Genomic DNA, 17,656 nt, shown 5'->3' on the forward strand with positions numbered 1-17,656 from the left:
CATTTCCCCTCGGGGCCGGGTTTACCCTCTGTCTGTTGCTGAGAATTGTGCTATGGAGGAGTATGTTGCTGATGCTCTGTCGCGGGGGATCATCCACAAATCCTGCTCTCCTTCAGGGGCTGGCTTCTTCTTTGTGAAGAAAAAGGGTGGCAAGTTAAGACCATGCATTGATTTATAGAGGTCTTAATCATCTTACCATTAAGAATGCTTACCCTGTTCCGCTCATTACGGAACTCTTTGACCGCCTCAAGGGAGCTACGGTCTTTTCTAAACTTGATTTGAGAGGAACGTACAATCTTGTTAGTATTAAGGAGGGCCACAAATGGAAAACAGCATTTAACATCAGGAGCGGGCATTATGAATATCTTGTAATGCCCTTTGGCCTATGTAATGCTCCTGTTGTTTTTCAGGAATTTATTAATGATGTCCTATGAGATATGTTGCAACAGTGTGTTGTGGTGTTCTTAGACGACATCCTCATACACTCACCCACACTTGAGGCTCATCGTTCTGATGTCACACGGGTACTTCAGAGACTACGTGAGAACGGCCTGTTTTGTAAACTCGAGAAATGTGAATTCCATCAGACTCAAGTAACCTTCCTATGTTATGTTATCTCCGTTGCAGGGTTCTCCATGGATCCTGACAAGTTGTCTGCAGTGGCCTCGCCCAGTTGGTCTTCGCTCTATTTAACGTTTTTTAAGCTTCGCCAATTACTATAGAAAGTTTATTAAAAACTTTTCTTCCTTGGTCAACCTATCACAGACATGACCCGTAAAGAGAATGATCCACTCCATTGGTCACCTACTGCCATTAAGGCCTTTGATAGTCTTAAGACTGCCTTTGCTGCTGCTCCAGAGAGGGTTTGGCTGTCCTCTCGAAACATGAACCTTTGTGTGCCTTCCAATAAACTGGCTCCTCGTTATGTTGGTCCTTTTCGAATACTCCGACAGATCAATCCTGTGGCTTACGCTCTTGACCTTCCTCCTGCAATGCACATCTCCAATGTTTTTCATGTCTCCCTCTTGAAACCATTGGTTTGTAATCGGTTTACCACTGTGTTGCCTCGTCCCGGTCCTATCTCTGTTGATAACCATGAAGAATATGAGGTCAGCAGCATTATTGACTCTCGTATGTCCAGGGGCCGCGTACAGAATTTGGTTCACTGGAGGGGCTACGGTCCTGATGACTGTTCATGGGTTCCCTCCTCTAATGTTCATGCTCCTGCCCTCCTCTGTGCCTTCCATGCCCGTTTTCCCAATAAGCCTTTTGTCCTCCCGCGGGGGAGAGGTCATTGAGGGGAGGGTACTGTTAAGGTTTTTTCCCTGCTTTGTTTGCCATGTGCTGCTGGCAGCCATTTTGGTTACCTTTTCTTGCTGAATCTGGTGCAGAGAGTGTGATGCTGCTCATTTCCTGCACACCCTCTTATGGCCAGACTGTTGTACATCATCCATGTGAGACAGGTTGCAGTCTCAGAATTGTGATGTCATCATTTATTATTTAAAGGGCCTCTATTCAGTATGCTTTGCCCTTGCGTTGCATCAGACCTGTTTGTGAGTTCCTGTTCCTGTGTATTACCTGGCTGTCTGATGTCCCTTCTGGTTCCTGACTCGGCTCGTCTGACAACTCGCTTTGGCTCCTGACTCGGCTTGTCTGACTACCAGCTCGGGCTTTGACTCCTGGCTTATTTGACTTGTGGACTTTTTATTATTTCTTTGTTATTAATAAAGGTGTGATTAATTTTGCACTTCTCGTCTCAGTCTGATTTCTGACACACAGATACAAATTAGTGTTCAAAAGTTTTCCTCCCATGGGCAGGTTCCTTCTCTCAAGATTATCTATAGACCAGATAAAGAGAGAGACGTTCTAACGTTGTGTCCAGGATCTTTCTGACCTGGGAGTGATATTTCCTGTTCCAAAAACAGGAGCAGGGTCTGGGATTTTACTCCAATCTGTTTGTGGTTCCCAAGAAGGAGGGGACTTTCAGACCAATTCTAGATCTCAAAAGTGTAAACAAAGAGTTCCGTCTTTCAAGATGGACACTATTCGCTCCATTTTTCCTCTGGTTCAAGAGGGCCAGTTTATGACAACAGTAGATTTGAAGGATGCATATTTGCATATTCCCATCCACAGGGACCATCACAAGTTTATGAGGTTTGCGTTTATAGACGGACACTTTTTCAGTTTGTGGCTGTTCCATTCGGTCTTGCAACGGCTCCCAGGATTTTCTCAAAGGTCCTGGGAGCATTGTTTTGGCGGTGCTACATTTGCGGGGGATTGCTGTGGTGCCTTATCTGGATGACATTCTGGTTCAGGCGCCATCTTTTCAACAAGCAAACTCCCACACAGAGATATTGTTATCTTTTCTACGTTCTCACGGATGGAAGGTGAATTTGGGAAAAAGTTCCTTGGTTCCCGCTACAAGGGTAGTGTTCTTGGGAACTATAATAGATTCCCTATCAATAAAAAATATTTCTGACAGAGGCCAGAAAAACAAAGATCTTCAACTCGTGTCTTGCCCTTCAGTCTATTCCTCTGCCGTCAGTGGTTCAGTGTATGGAGGTAATTGGTCTGTTATGGACATCATCCCATTTGTGTGGTTCCATCTCGGGCCTTTGCAGTTATGTATGCTCAGCCAGTGGAACAGGGATTATGTGGACTTGTCTCTGCATATAATTCCGGATCAGGCGGCAAGAAAATCCCTCCCGTGGTGGTTGTCTAAGGATCATCTCTCCCAGGGAACCTGCTTCTGCAGGCCTACCTGGGTGATTGTGACCATGGATGCCAGCCTACTTGGATGGGGAGCAGTCTAGGGCTTATTTAGGGCTTAGGGTCTATGGTCTTCAGAGGAGTCGGTTCTTCCCATAAACATCCTAGAGCTGAGGGCAATTTTCAGTCCTCTTCTGGCCTGGCCTCAGTTAGCTTCAGTCCAGTTTATCAGGTTTCAGTTGGACAACATAACTTCGGTGGCTTACATCAATCATCAGGGAGGAACTCAGAGTTCCTTGGCAATGACAGAGGTTTCCAAGATTATTCAGTGGGCGGAGACCCACAACTGCTGTCTGTCTGCGATTCACATTCCAGGGTTGGACAATTCGGAAGCAGATTTTCTGAGCAGACAGACTTTTCATCCGGGGGAGTGGGAGCTTCACCCGGAGGTGTTTTCAAGCTTGATTCTCAAGTGGGGCCGGCCGGAGCTGGATCTCATATGGCATCTCGTCAGAATGCCAAGCTCTCGAGGTACGGGTCTCGGTCGAGGGATCCTCAGGCTCTACTGATAGATGCTCTGGTGGTTCCTTGGAATTTCGGTCTTTCATACGTGTTTCCTCCATTCCCTGGGTCATTGCTCGATCAGACAGGAGAGGGCGTCAGTGATTCTCATCGCACCAGCGTGGCCTTGCAGAATCTAGTATGCAGATCTGGTGGAGATGTCATCTCTTCCACTGTGGAGACTTCCGTTAAGGAAGGACCTTCTACTTCAGGGGCCCTTCCTTCATCCAAATCCCGTCCTTCATCCAAATCCCGTTTCTCTGAAGCTGACTGCTTGGAGATTGAACGCTTGATATTATCTAAGCGGGAGTTTTCTGAGGCGGTCATTGAGACTATGATTCAGGCTCGTAAGCCTGTGACTAGAAATATTTACTATAAGATATGTCATAAATATCTGTATTGGTGTGAATCCAGAGGGTTCTCTTGGAGTAGAGTTAGGATTCCTAGGATTTTGTCTTTTCTCCAGGAGGGTCTTGACAAGGGTTTATCTGCAAGTACCTTGAAGGGTCAAATTTCTGCTTTATTTTGTTACACAAGCATCTGGTGGATGTGCAAGAAGTTTAATCTTTTTGTCAGGACCTGGTCGGAATCCGACCTATGCTTAAGTTTGTTACTCCTCCTTGGAGTCTTAATCTTAATCTGTTTGAGCCTATGCATTCTTAGGATATTAAGATGTTATCCTGGAAGGTTTTGTTTTTGGTTGCTATTTCTTCAGCTCGAAGAGTTTCGGAGCTTACAGCGTTGCAGTAACCTTACCTTATTTTTCACTCTGATAAAGTAGTTCTGCGTACTGCCTTGGGTTTTCTTCCCAAGGTTGTTTCTGATAAGAATATTAATCAAGAAATCGTTGTTCCTTCTTTGTGTCCTAATCCTTCCTCTGATAAGGAACGTTTGTTGCACAACCTGGATGTGGTTCGTGCATTGAAATATTATTTGCAGACGACTAAGGATTTTTGTCAGTCTTCTTCTTTGTTTGTTGTTTTTTTCTGGGAAGCGCAACGGTCAGAAAGCTACGGCTGCTTCACTTCACTTTTATTCGCTTGGCATATGAGACTGCTGGACAGCGGCCTCCTGAGAAAATCACAGCTCATTCCACGAGGGCTGTTTCTTCTTTTTGGGCCTTCAAAAATGAAGCTTCTGTGGAAGAGATTTGCAAGGCTGCCACTTGGTCCTCTTTACACACTTTTTCTAAATTTTCTAAATTTGATACTTTTGCTTCAGCTGAGGCTTCTTTTGGGAGAAAGGTTCTTTAAGCAGTGGTGCCTTCTGTTTAGGTTAACTGTCTTGTCCCTCCCTTATCATCTGTGTCCTCTGGCTTGGGTATTGGTTCCCAACAGTAATTATGATGATCCGTGGACTCACCGTGTCATTAGAAAGAAAAGAAAATGTATGCTTACCTGATAAATGTATTTATTTCTTGACACGGTGAGTCCACGGCCCGTCCTGTATTTTTCAGACAGTTTTTTTTTCTATAAACCTCAGGCACCTCTGCACCTTATGTTACTTCCTTTCTCTTTGGTCGAATGACTGGGGTTTGTGGGTAGGGAAGTGATATTTAACAGCTTTGCTGTGGTGCACTTTGCCTCCTCCTGTTGGCCAGGAGTGATATTCCCAACAGTAATTATGATGATCCATGGACTCGCTGTGTGCACTTTATAACAAACTGAAGTAGGCTCAAGAGGGTACACGTGTCTTGTGCATTATATAACATACTGAAGTAGGCTCAAGGTGGTGCATGTGTCTTGTACACTATATAAGATACTGAAGTAGGTCAAGGTGGTGCACATGCCTTGTACACTATATAACATACTTAAGTAGGCTCAAGAGGGTGCACATGTTTTGTGTACTATATAACATATTGAGGTAGACTTAGGAGTGTGCACTTGTCTTGTGCACTATATGGCATACTGAGGTAGGCTGAGAAATGTGCATGCATCTTGTCTAGAGATGAAAAGATAATGCAGAGCAAAGTGCTCTTACAAGTTGAAAGTCATTTTGTGACATTGTGAAAATAAAATGCAGTGTGTATAAAAGTATTATGCTTGAAATAAAAGTGCAGCTTATTTAGTAAATAATAAACTAATTTAGCTTTCTAATACTTTTAATTTTACAAATGAAAATACAAGGATTATGTTAAGACAACGTGAACTATAAGGAACCTCTTCTGCATGTACATGAGAGCACCCCCCCCCCCCAAACAAAGAGATACAAAAGAAACCATCAAAATAACAAAACTAAGGACATTACTTTGTCTTCTTAAATCCTCCAATTGATTCATAGTACCAGAGAAAGCTCTCCAGACCCCTAAAGCACTTCAGCTAAAGTATAGGAGGTCCCGCAAGATGGGAACGCCCCCTGGTTATTAAGCTGACAGCTAGGGGGTCTTCCGATCTCAGTATGAAAGAACTATAGTCCTCTATGTAGGGTCCGATGATCTAAAGCGCTCCGCTCTGGTGAGATGATCTAAAGCTCTCTGCTTGGGTAAGATTATCTAAAGCTCTCTGCTCAGGTGAGATGATCTCACCCGAGAAGATAGCTTTAGATCATCTCACCTGAGCAGAGAGCTTTAGATCATCTCACCTGAGCAGAGAGCTTTAGATCATCTCCCCTGAGCAGAGAGCTTTAGATCATCTCACCTGAGCAGAGAGCTTTAGATCATCTCACCTGAGCAGAGAGCTTTAGATCATCTCACCTGAACAGAGAGCTTTAGATCACCTCAGCACAGAGCTTTAGATCATCTCACCTGAGGAGAGAGCTTTAGATCAGCTCACCTGAGCAGAGAGCTTTAGATCAGCTCACCTGAGCAGAGAGCTTTAGATCAGCTCACCTGAGCAGAGAGCTTTAGATCAGCTCACCTGAGCAGAGAGCTTTAGATCAGCTCACCTGAGCAGAGAGCTTTAGATCAGCTCACCTGAGCAGAGAGCTTTAGATCAGCTTACCTGAGCAGAGAGCTTTAGATCAGCTCACCTGAGCACAGAGCTTTAGATCAGCTCACCTGAGCACAGAGCTTTAGATCATCTCGCCTGAGCAGAGAGCTTTAGATCATCTCGCCTGAGCAGAGAGCTTTAGATCATCTCACCTCAGCACAGAGCTTTAGATCATCTCACCTGAGGAGAGAGCTTTAGATCATCTCACCTGAGCAGTGAGCTTTAGATCATCTCACCTGAGCAGTGAGCTTTAGATCATCTCACCTGAGCAGTGAGCTTTAGATCATCTCACCTGAGCAGAGAGCTTTAGATCATCTCACCTGAGCAGAGAGCTTTAGATCATCTCACCTGAGCAGAGAGCTTTAGATCATCTCACCTAAGCACAGAGCTTTAGATCATCTCACCTAAGCACAGAGGTTTAGATCATCTCACTTTAGCAGAGAGCTTTAGATAATCTCACCTCAGCAGAGAGCTTTAGATCATCCCACTTCAGCAGATAGCTTTAGATCATCTCACCTCAGCACAGAGCTTTAGATCATCTCACCTCAGCACAGAGCTTTAGATCATCTCACCTCAGCACAGAGCTTTAGATCATCTCACCTCAGCACAGAGCTTTAGATCATCTCACCTCAGCACAGAGCTTTAGATCATCTCACCTCAGCACAGAGCTTTAATTAATCATCTCACCTGAGCAGAGAGCTTTAGATCATATCACCTGAGCAGAGAGCTTTAGATCATCTCACCTGAGCAGAGAGCTTTAGATCATCTCACCTGAGCAGAGAGCTTTAGATCATCTCACCTGAGCAGAGAGCTTTAGATCATCTCACCTGAGCAGAGAGCTTTAGATCATCTCACCTGAGCAGAGAGCTTTAGATCATCTCACCTGAGCAGAGCGCTTTAGATCATCTCACCTGAGCAGAGAGCTTTAGATCATCTCACCTGAGCAGAGAGCTTTAGATCATCTCACCTGAGCAGTGAGCTTTAGATCATCTCACCTTAGCAGTGAGCTTTAGATCATCTCACCTTAGCAGTGAGCTTTAGATCATCTCACCTGAGCAGAGAGCTTTAGATCATCTCACCTTAGCAGTGAGCTTTAGATCATCTCACCTGAGCAGAGAGCTTTAGATGATCTCACCTGAGCAGTGAGCTTTAGATCATCTCACCTGAGCAGAGAGCTTTAGATCATCTCACCTGAGCAGAGAGCTTTAGATCATCTCACCTGAGCAGAGCGCTTTAGATCATCTCACCTGAGCAGAGCGCTTTAGATCATCTCACCTGAGCAGAGCGCTTTAGATAATCTCACCTGAGCAGAGAGCTTTAGATAATCTCACCTGAGCAGTGAGCTTTAGATCATCTCACCTTAGCAGTGAGCTTTAGATCATCTCACCTTAGCAGTGAGCTTTAGATCATCTCACCTGAGCAGAGAGCTTTAGATGATCTCACCTGAGCAGAGAGTTTTAGATCATCTCACCTTAGCAGTGAGCTTTAGATCATCTCACCTGAGCAGAGAGCTTTAGATGATCTCACCTGAGCAGAGAGCTTTAGATGATCTCACCTGAGCAGAGAGTTTTAGATCATCTCACCTGAGCAGAGAGCTTTAGATCATCTCACCTGAGCAGAGAGCTTTAGATGATCTCACCTGAGCAGTGAGCTTTAGATCATCTCACCTTAGCAGTGAGCTTTAGATCATCTCACCTGAGCAGTGAGCTTTAGATCATCTCACCTGAGCAGAGAGCTTTAGATGATCTCACCTGAGCAGAGAGCTTTAGATGATCTCACCTGAGCAGAGAGCTTTAGATCATCTCACCTGAGCAGAGAGTTTTAGATCATCTCACCTGAGCAGAGAGCTTTAGATGATCTCACCTGAGCAGAGAGTTTTAGATCATCTCACCTGAGCAGAGAGCTTTAGATCATCTAAAGCTCTATAGTTCGTGGGGTCCTTTTTTTAGAAACACAAATGATATGATAAATGTTTATGTTGCTATGAAGTGTTCTCACAATACAAGGTCTAAATAAAACCCCCAAAGATTTTGTGTGATTTCTCTCCATGCTGACGAGGTTTAGATTATCGGGCCGTAATGTGTTGTCAGAAATTGAAGCATTGGCCAATTCTTCCCTATCAGAAGAATCTGATTGGGCAACTGCTCGCAGAAGAATATATTGCTCTTGCAAGAGCTTGACCAACTTTTTCCTGATATTCAGGTGTCATCTTATCTATAAATGAAGATATTGTGTATTTTTGGAAGCCGTTGATTACAACACTTGCTTACATGAAGATGCTACTGGTGGAGAAGCCCTTTGGGATGATGTAGCTGTTATAGAAAGAGCAGAAAGTGTCTCTTAAAGGGAAACATTAGAGGGAAAAGTTACTGGCACTTTTATTGCTATGACCCTCCTTATTTAATGCCATTCAGTATTTTTAATGTCTTTAGGACAATGCTGCCCCCTGCTCACTCGTGGCCAGACGGCCAATAGCAGGGTCCCTCAATCATCCGTATCGTATCAGGATGATTTCAGTCCACCACCTGAAAAGTGGCAGAAAAGTTAAGGAACGGCGCTTCTTAACTTACGTTTCTGACGGACGAGAGACGATGGGCGTCGATGCAGCATCTGCTGCTTAATAAATTCACCCCATAGCCTAACAGAGAGTTGGAAACAACTCAATCACCTACAGCAACAAAATGGAGCCCACAAGCAAAATAAACTGAAAGCTTTTTCCCTGCAATGTCCTAAATACAGATTCCTCTTTTAACTGTGAAGCATCCTCAGTATTTTCTTAGTATCTGAATTGTATTGCCGGATTTGCTTGTCTTCAGGGTTCAGGAATGGCAATGATGAGTAGACATGTGCGATTAGTTTTGTTCCGAATCTAAATTCGGTCGAATTCGCAAAATTCAGAGATTCGAATCGATTTGAATTTCCAAATTACCTTAGCAACAAAACTAAACTAATCTGAATGCATTTGTAATGAATAAATCCGAATTAGTTTGGATGCATTCGAATGGCCATGGACTAATCACAATTCAGCATAACAATTAAATTTAGTGAGATAGAACAGTGAAATTATTCCGTTTATGTAACTTGGAACCATCTAAATCAACATAACACATACCGAACTTCATGGATCCGAAACTAATACTGTACATTCAAATGCATTCAAAAGTATCCGAATCCGAAACCAATGCATTCGAATGTATCCGAAACGAACCGAAACAAATTTTTCCAATGTGCACATGTCTAATGTTGAGATTTTATGTCCCAAATAAATCCTTCATAAAAATAGTCATCTTATATAGTTTGTAGAAGTAATATTGGAGGTTTAAATATATGAACAAAATGTCATGAACATATTATTTATAAATTGTAAAAGAGCATATTGCATACTGTGACGGACCGCCTGGTACCCCGAATAAGTACCTCCGTCAGAACACTTCCCTTGTCCTGGACATCCCTTTATCCAGAGCAATAGCTCCTGGTATCTCCCTTTGACAGCAGTCTAAAGTTATAGAGGTGAACAGAACTGAGGCAACACTCAGGGGTCTGAACACAAAAAGAACACTTTATTTAAAAGCAGCACACAGATTTATATACCCTGGAATTCCAGAGTCACAGAGCTTCAGGTTACAGAGGGCATTGGTTAAACATGACCTTTTAAGTCGTCAAGTTCCGGCCCCCGAATTATACCAACCCACAACCACCTTTCCATCCCTAAAGTAAGACACAGGAGACATCATCTTGGTATAAAATTGGCCGCAGCACCTTTATTAAATAACAAGAAAACCTTTGTTAAGCGTTAATAAATACCACATTAAAAACCCAGTATTCTTAAATAACTTTTTCTTTAACAATATTAAAATTACCACAAAACTGTACCATCCCCCAGCGGTGCTAGTTTCCTTATTAATTAGCAACATGGCCGTTACACCGTCAGGACTCAACTATGTAATTGCTGAGCCCGTTACAAAACTCACTCCACCTAATAGGGAACCCCTTGCCCCTATAAGAACACCATTGCACACTCACCCCATGGAGAGGCAACTTGTTCAAACCCCCCACATTCACTTGGCCATATTCCTTCCTCGCTACCCGAGAACTAGCACCCCCGCCAAAGACTGACCTGATGTTATCAGACCAGACCCGCCAAACCCAACAATTCTCTCAAAGATTCCTTAAAGTCCATTATAAAAAGCTGCAGACCAAATTGATTAAGGTGCACACCGTCTCTCAAATAAAACTCCCCAGATCCCACCTGCTCCAAATCAGGGTAGTAAGCCACCACACCCCCGATCCTTCTAATAAAAGATCCAATCAACTTATTAATTTTCCTTCTACTGCGCTCCAACGTGTCATGGTCCCAAGCCGCCCTCCACACCAACCTTGGCACCATCTGAGACCAAATAATTTGCAATGCCGGGTGAAGATCCTTCATTCTCCCCAAGTCTCTCTTGATTCTCCTAACAAGCTCCCGCTGGGACATAAAGCCTAAATCATTGCCCCCCAAGTGCACTATCAACACATCCGGAGGAGAAAATTGCCTACAGTAATCCATGAGCAAAGGCAACAAACTCTCCCACCGCAGACCCCTGACCCCCAACCATTTTACCTCCCACTGGGCAACCCAACTGAAGGCCGTCAACTTTTCTCCGTCCCTCAGATCTGGCCCAGTAAATGAGTGCCCCATCACCCAAACACTCTTCACACCTGGGAACAAAAGACAAAGAAATACCATTAAGAAGCGCAATCTCCCCCACTAACCCCCAGCTCAGGTCGCACATACGACCTATACCTTGCGGACTCCCATCTCCCAATATGTTTAACCACATCCTCCTGCAATCCCAGCACAGAGGCCTCAGTTGCCGCCCCGATACGGAAAGAGTGGGACCCAAACTCCTTCGGGGACAGCCCTAAAACACTGATAGCTCCTTTCAACACTGCCCTAAACTGATATTGTGATAGGAAGGACCCATCCGAATGAATTAACAACGGGCCCCCCTGCGCAGGCCGTATGGCTGCATAATACGACAACACTCTACAGGGACAAACCTCATTGCCACTAGGAAATAAAAGTATACTTCTCCCCTTCCCGTACTGGTCAGTTTTACTATGCCTCAAGAACATATCCACCCTGTCATTACCCCACAAGACATCCTCCACCCACATACCACCCGGCGCCCGTTTGCTCGGGCTAACCAACTCAGAAATCCGGAAGGCCCCGAAAAAAGCTAAGACGAAGGCCGTGCGAATAAAGAAATCTCAAAGGGGGAAAAACAAATACTGGGCAGGATGCCACAAATTCTCACCAATAATGCAAATGTAATGGGCCTCCTATTATCAATCCTTCGACCCTTCTTCTAAAGCCCCTTGAGGACTTGCCTAATCCAAAAAGCTTTGGTCACATCCCCGAGGTCCAACATCCTAAATCTGAAAGCTAAGGCCGACAGCCTCCTATCCATACTAGATGATGACAGACCCAAGCCACCCCAATGCCACAACCACTCTAAGAGGCAGCCTGTAACACCCCTTCTCTAGCCCCATGCCGCCTCAATCAGTCCTCCCAGTCACTACAAACTCTAACATAGGCCGACCAAGTACCTGGAGCCAATGAACTCTTCAAAAGTCCAGCCAGTCCTCCTCCCCAAGCCTCCATAGCTGATCCAGACACCGATTCCCCTCCACGTCTGCCTGAGGGGCCAACTCCCGAAAATGACTCCACTGAAATCGAGATAGAGCGTCTGCAATCAGATTACATTTGCCAGGTATATGCTTGGCTCTAACCAACACATTCAGGCGCAGACATTTCAGCACCAACAACCTCAGTAAATGCAAAACAGGGGGGGGGAAGAAGCAGAAAGAGTGTTAACAGCCGACACCACACCCGTATTATCCATGTGAAACAGGATAGATTTGTTACCCAACTCCCCCTCCCAGACGAACAATGCCACAATGATGGGGAACAGTTCCAGGAACACCAGATTACGGACCAACTCTGACATTGCCCAGTCCTGCGGCCAAGCGGCCGCACACCAGTGTCCCTGGAAATAGGCCCCAAACCCATGGCCCCAGCAGCACCGGTAACCACGTCCAACTCAAAGTTAGACACTCAAGACTCCAGGAACAAAGCCACCCCATTGAAGTCCTTCAGGAACAGCAACCAAACCAGGAAATCATCTTTCAACCCCCTCTTAACTCTCACAAAGTGATGAGGCTTCCGAACCCCTGCCGTAGCCAACGACATTCTCCTGGAAAACACCCTCTCTATTGGAATTATTCGGTAGGCGAAATTCAACTTTCCCAAAAGGGATTGAAGTTCCCTCAACGTCACCTTGGACAGGCCAAGGAACCTCCGAATCATGCCCAACAAGTCATCAATCTTGTCGCGAGGCAACTGGCACTCCATCCTATCCGAGTCAATAGTGATGCCCAAAAAATTGAGCACCGTCACCGGTCCTTTCTCAAAAGCACCTCAAACTCCCTAGCCACCAAATAGAAACAGTCCCTCATCCCCCCACAAACCACCGATCCGGCCGGGCCCACAAACAAAAAATCATCCAGGTAGTGTACAACTGATGAAAACCCCGACCGGACCTTCACGACCCACTCCAGGAACGTGCTAAAGCACTCAAACAAGGAGCACGAAATGGAACACCCCATGGAGAGGCAGAGATCCACATAATATGCCCCATTGAAACAGCAACCCAGGAGGTAATGGGAAGGATGCACAGGCAATAACTGAAAGGCCGCCTCGATATCGATCTTGGCCAACAACGCCAAAGGACCAGACTCCTTCACGAGTGCAACAGCCCGATCAAAAGATGTATACAATACCGAAGCCAGCTCATCCGGAATACCGTCATTCACAGAATCCCCTTTTGGGAAGGACAGGTGATGAATCAACCTGAACTTCCCCGGGTCCTTCTTAGGGACCACACCGAGAGGTGAAATGCGCAAATGAGGAATGAGACCTCCTTATCCAATTTCTCCCTCAATTCCGCCGTGAGATGCATACCCAAAGGGCCTATGGAACAAAGACAGGACCGCGACAAGGCAGTGTCCGCAATCTTAAGCTCCGGTCCCACCGACCCCTTCCCGACTACACTGACAGCAGCAGGGGGGGCCACCGCGACAGATGGGCCCTGGGCGGGGAACGCCTCTGCAGGCCCTGGCCCGACCGATGCAAGTTCCACCGAGACAGAACCTAAGTCCGCGGCAGGCGGAGGGACCCAAGAACTGGCCACAACCCCAGCACCCCGAGACCCAGAACCCTCCAGCCTAGCCAACAAGTCCCGTAACCCCGCTACCACAGTCACAGCAACAGAGTCACTACAGACATTCCCCCCCGTGTGCACTCCCCGACCCACCACATCAGCCCCACCATTATCGTCTCCTCGTCCCTCAGGGGCTGTCCCAGGTGGGACACAGCCGTAGCAACCTTCTGGCTCTGGAACCCACCACCGCCAGGTTCCGTAGCAGCCGCCTGCTGCCCTCCAAGTTGTCCTGTAGCCTGCAAAAAAGACACATGTGACAAGCCCCCCACTGGTGCCCACATCCTAGGCTCAGAGCACTAGCCGAAACTCCCCCCTACCCCTCTTCGGGGCCGGGGCCCCCTGTCCTAATTCTTCAGCACCACACTTCCTGCGTTGCCGGCCCCTAGCCGCCAACCCCCCTCCTTCTGGCCTATACGGCTGTCTCACAGTTGCAACAGACTCTAGACACAGTAGAAGCACCCCTACCCACTTTCCCCTTCAGGCCTTGGCCGAAGCCCCCGGCCATACTCACCGACTCCCTCCTGACTGCCACTTCAGCACGTCCTCCAAACGGGACGCCGTCCTCCGAATCCAGTCTGATAGTCTCGGTCCAGGAATCCTGCAGGCCGTAGGCAGTCCCCCCCCTAGGCCGTAACCCCCCACATCAAGCAGACCGGAAAAAGTCCCAGGCCGTGGTTCCACAACCCCCAAATCTGAAAAAAGAAACATCTTTAGGCACGGAAAAGGGGGGATCATGCACCTCACCCGCACAATGACAGCCCTCTGCTGTGGTGTCCATGCAGTCTCTGGGTATCCTTAAGCCCATGTACCCCCTGCCCAAAGAATGTTCCATAACAGGCCCTCAGATCTTGGTGACTCATGTCACAGATACTTCATTTTCTTTTCAAATATTCTGGGGGGGAAAAAATACTTTATTAAAAAAAATGATAGGAAAAGCAGTCCCCCCCCCCCCCCTTTTTATGCAGTTTTGCAATCTCTAGCCCTGTGCATTATATGACATACTGTGGTAGGCTTAGGAGCATGCACATATCTGTGCACTATATATATAATGCTGTTAACAAATGTTTGCTAATATATGGAGAGGCGCTCAACCAGGAGCAAACATCTCAGTAGCTTGTTTTATCACCACTTGGGAGCAGCCTCTTTTAGTCTAACTGTATGTTTCACGGAAGAGAACTTTCCTTAAGTATATCAGTCTGATCTTAACAAGTTCAGTCAGGCCCCGAAATACCAAGTAATCATCCTCATTAAAAGGAGGCATTATATATATAGTGCATGCTCTCAAGCATACCTCAGTATGCCTTCAATGGAAGAAGCTAAGTTTTAACAAAAGAGACAACGGAAAGAAGGAAATTCGATAGCAGACGGACTCTGGAGCATTATTTAGTAGAGTACCCTCTGTCTGTATAACAAGAGGTTTATTTTGACTTCTGAGAATTTTTAAGGCTTCAGTATCAGTCTGGTGACAGCTACAGCTAATAGTGTTTATATCGACAAAGATAACGTCCTGTCTGTAAAAAGAACAACCCAAGACTATGGCTCAGAGCTATCTTAATGTATAAACAACTCTTAGGGCTTGATTTATCAAACTGGGGCAGACAGGGGCGTACATATTCTCCCTTGTCCGCCCTAGCTCGCCTAGGGCAGGCAGCAATCCGCTGCCGGAATTTAAGATTGCACACGAGTACTATTTTGTGCTCACGTCCAATCCTCCCCCATGTCCGCGCACAGCCAATCACACGCGGGCAGGAGCTATCGCTCTCCCGGGCCGGACGAGACCAGGGAGATTGAAATTGGAGAAGAGGTTAGGGAAGCAGCGGTCTGATGATCACTGCATGATAAATCCTGACTGCAGGTTCTCTTGTGAGATCCTGCAGTCGTACAGAGGCGAAAGGCTTGATCAATCCAGCCCAAAGAATAGCAGACTGTTTGCTAGAACTGAATGTCAGTGAGAGACAGGGTAGTATATGTGCAGCGCCCCCTACAGCACGTACAATGTAAAGCTCTAATGATACAGTGACCTGACCTCTCACTCTGGTACCCCAACCCTAGGCCATCCAGAACCATCTCGGGGAGGAGCTGCTGCAAGACCTCATCAACTTCTGCCTCATGTACATCGCTCTGCTCAAACTGCCCAAGAAACGGTGAGCAAGGCATCATGGAATGCCCCTTTATATGCATGTTATTAAAGTTAATCCAATTTCCCCTCCCCCTGTACCATGTGACAGCCTTCAGCCAATCACAAAATGCATATACATATATACTGTGCACTTTTACAAATGCCCAGTAGGAGTCGGAGCTTCAGAAAGTGTTTAAATAAAAACACTGTGCACAATTTGCTAATAGAAGTATATTATAAAGTTTTGTTAAATTGCTGCTTTATCTGAATTCTTGGGTAAGTGGGTCAGTTCAGTAAATAAAGTATTTCTCTGTCTCATGCAGAGGGACGTTTATTGAGTTCCGTAATGGCATGCTGAACGTCTCTCCCATTGGCCGAAGCTGCACGTACGAGGAGAGGATAGAATTCAATGAGCTGGATAAGGTGGGTTACAAGCACTGGGTTGTGGGGGCAAAAGGAATGATGAGGGGGTCACAGGTAAGTGATGGGGAGACTGGAGGTCTGAGATAGGGAAAAAGAGTTCTACAGAGCTTACAGTATAACGCCGGTACATGAACTACAGAACTTACAGTATAATGCCGGTACTTACAGTATAATGCCGGTACCTGAGCTACAGACCTTACAGTATAATGCCGGTACCTGAGCTACAGACCTTACAGTATAATGCCGGTACATGTGCTACAGACCTTACAGTATAATGCCGGTACCTGAGCTACAGAACTTACAGTATAACGCCGGTACCTGAGCTACAGAACTTACAGTATAACGCCGGTACCTGAGCTACAGAACTTACAGTATAACGCCGGTACCTGAGCTACAGAACTTACAGTATAACGCTGGTACTTGAGCTACAGAGCTTACAGTATAATGCCGGTACATGAGCTACAGACCTTACAGTATAACACCGGTACCTGAGCTACAGAACTTACAGTATAACGCTGGTACTTGAGCTACAGAGCTTACAGTATAATGCCGGTACATGAGCTACAGACCTTACAGTATAACACCGGTACCTGAGCTACAGAACTTACAGTATAACCAGGTTCCTGAGCTACAGAACTTACAGTATAATGCCGGTACCTGAGCTACAGAGCTTACAGTATAATGCTGGTACATGAGCTACAGACCTTACAGTATAATGCCGGTACATGAGCTACAGAACTTACAGTATAACGCCGGTACCTGAGCTACATAACTTACAGTATAACGCCGGTACCTGAGCTACAGAGCGTACAGTATAATGCCGGTACCTGAGCTACAGAACTTACAGTATAACGCCGGTACTTGAGCTACAGAACTTACAGTATAATGCCGGTACCTGAGCTACAGACCTTACAGTATAACGTCGGTACATGAGCTACAGAACTTACAGTATAACCAGGTTCCTGAGCTACAGCACTTACAGTATAATGCTGGTACCTAAGCTGCAGACCTTACAGTATAATGCCGGTACATGAGCTACAGAACTTACAGTATAAAACGCGGTACATGAGCTACAGAACTTACAGTATAATGCCGGTACATGAGCTACAGACCTTACAGTATAACGCCAGTACATGAGCTACAGAGCTTACAGTATAATGCCGGTACATGAGCTACAGAACTTACGGTATAACGCCGGTACATGAGCTACATAACTTACAGTATAATGCTGGTACATGAGCTACAGACCTTACAGTATAACGCCAGTACATGAGCTACAGAGCTTACAGTATAAAACGCGGTACATGAGCTACAGAACTTACAGTATAACGCCGGTACATGAGCTACAGAACTTACAGTATAACGCCAGTACCTGAGCTACAGAGCTTACAGTATAACGCCAGTACCTGAGCTACAGAACTTACAGTATAACGCCGGTACATGAGCTACATAACTTACAGTATAACGCCGGTACCTGAGCTACAGAACTTACAGTATAACGCCGGTACATGAGCTACATAACTTACAGTATAACGCCGGTACCTGAGCTACAGAACTTACAGTATAACGCCGGTACATGAGCTACAGAACTTACAGTATAACGCCGGAACCTGAGCTACAGAGCTTACAGTATAACGCCGGTACATGAGCTA

General features: G+C 45.9%; 1 protein-coding gene across 1 annotated transcript in view; it reads left to right on the plus strand.

Annotated features, from left to right (window-relative positions):
* PMM1 (phosphomannomutase 1) overlaps positions 1-17,656 on the plus strand; it is a 97,087-nt gene that overhangs the window by 68,159 nt on the left and 11,272 nt on the right. Inside the window, exons 4-5 of the mRNA XM_053721318.1 lie at positions 15,515-15,606; positions 15,905-16,004. Of these exons, the coding sequence (XP_053577293.1) occupies positions 15,515-15,606; positions 15,905-16,004 (192 nt within the window). The remainder of the gene's footprint in view (positions 1-15,514; positions 15,607-15,904; positions 16,005-17,656) is intronic.

Source organism: Bombina bombina, chromosome 7 (genome assembly GCF_027579735.1).
Source record: "Bombina bombina isolate aBomBom1 chromosome 7, aBomBom1.pri, whole genome shotgun sequence".
Lineage (NCBI taxonomy): Eukaryota > Metazoa > Chordata > Amphibia > Anura > Bombinatoridae > Bombina > Bombina bombina.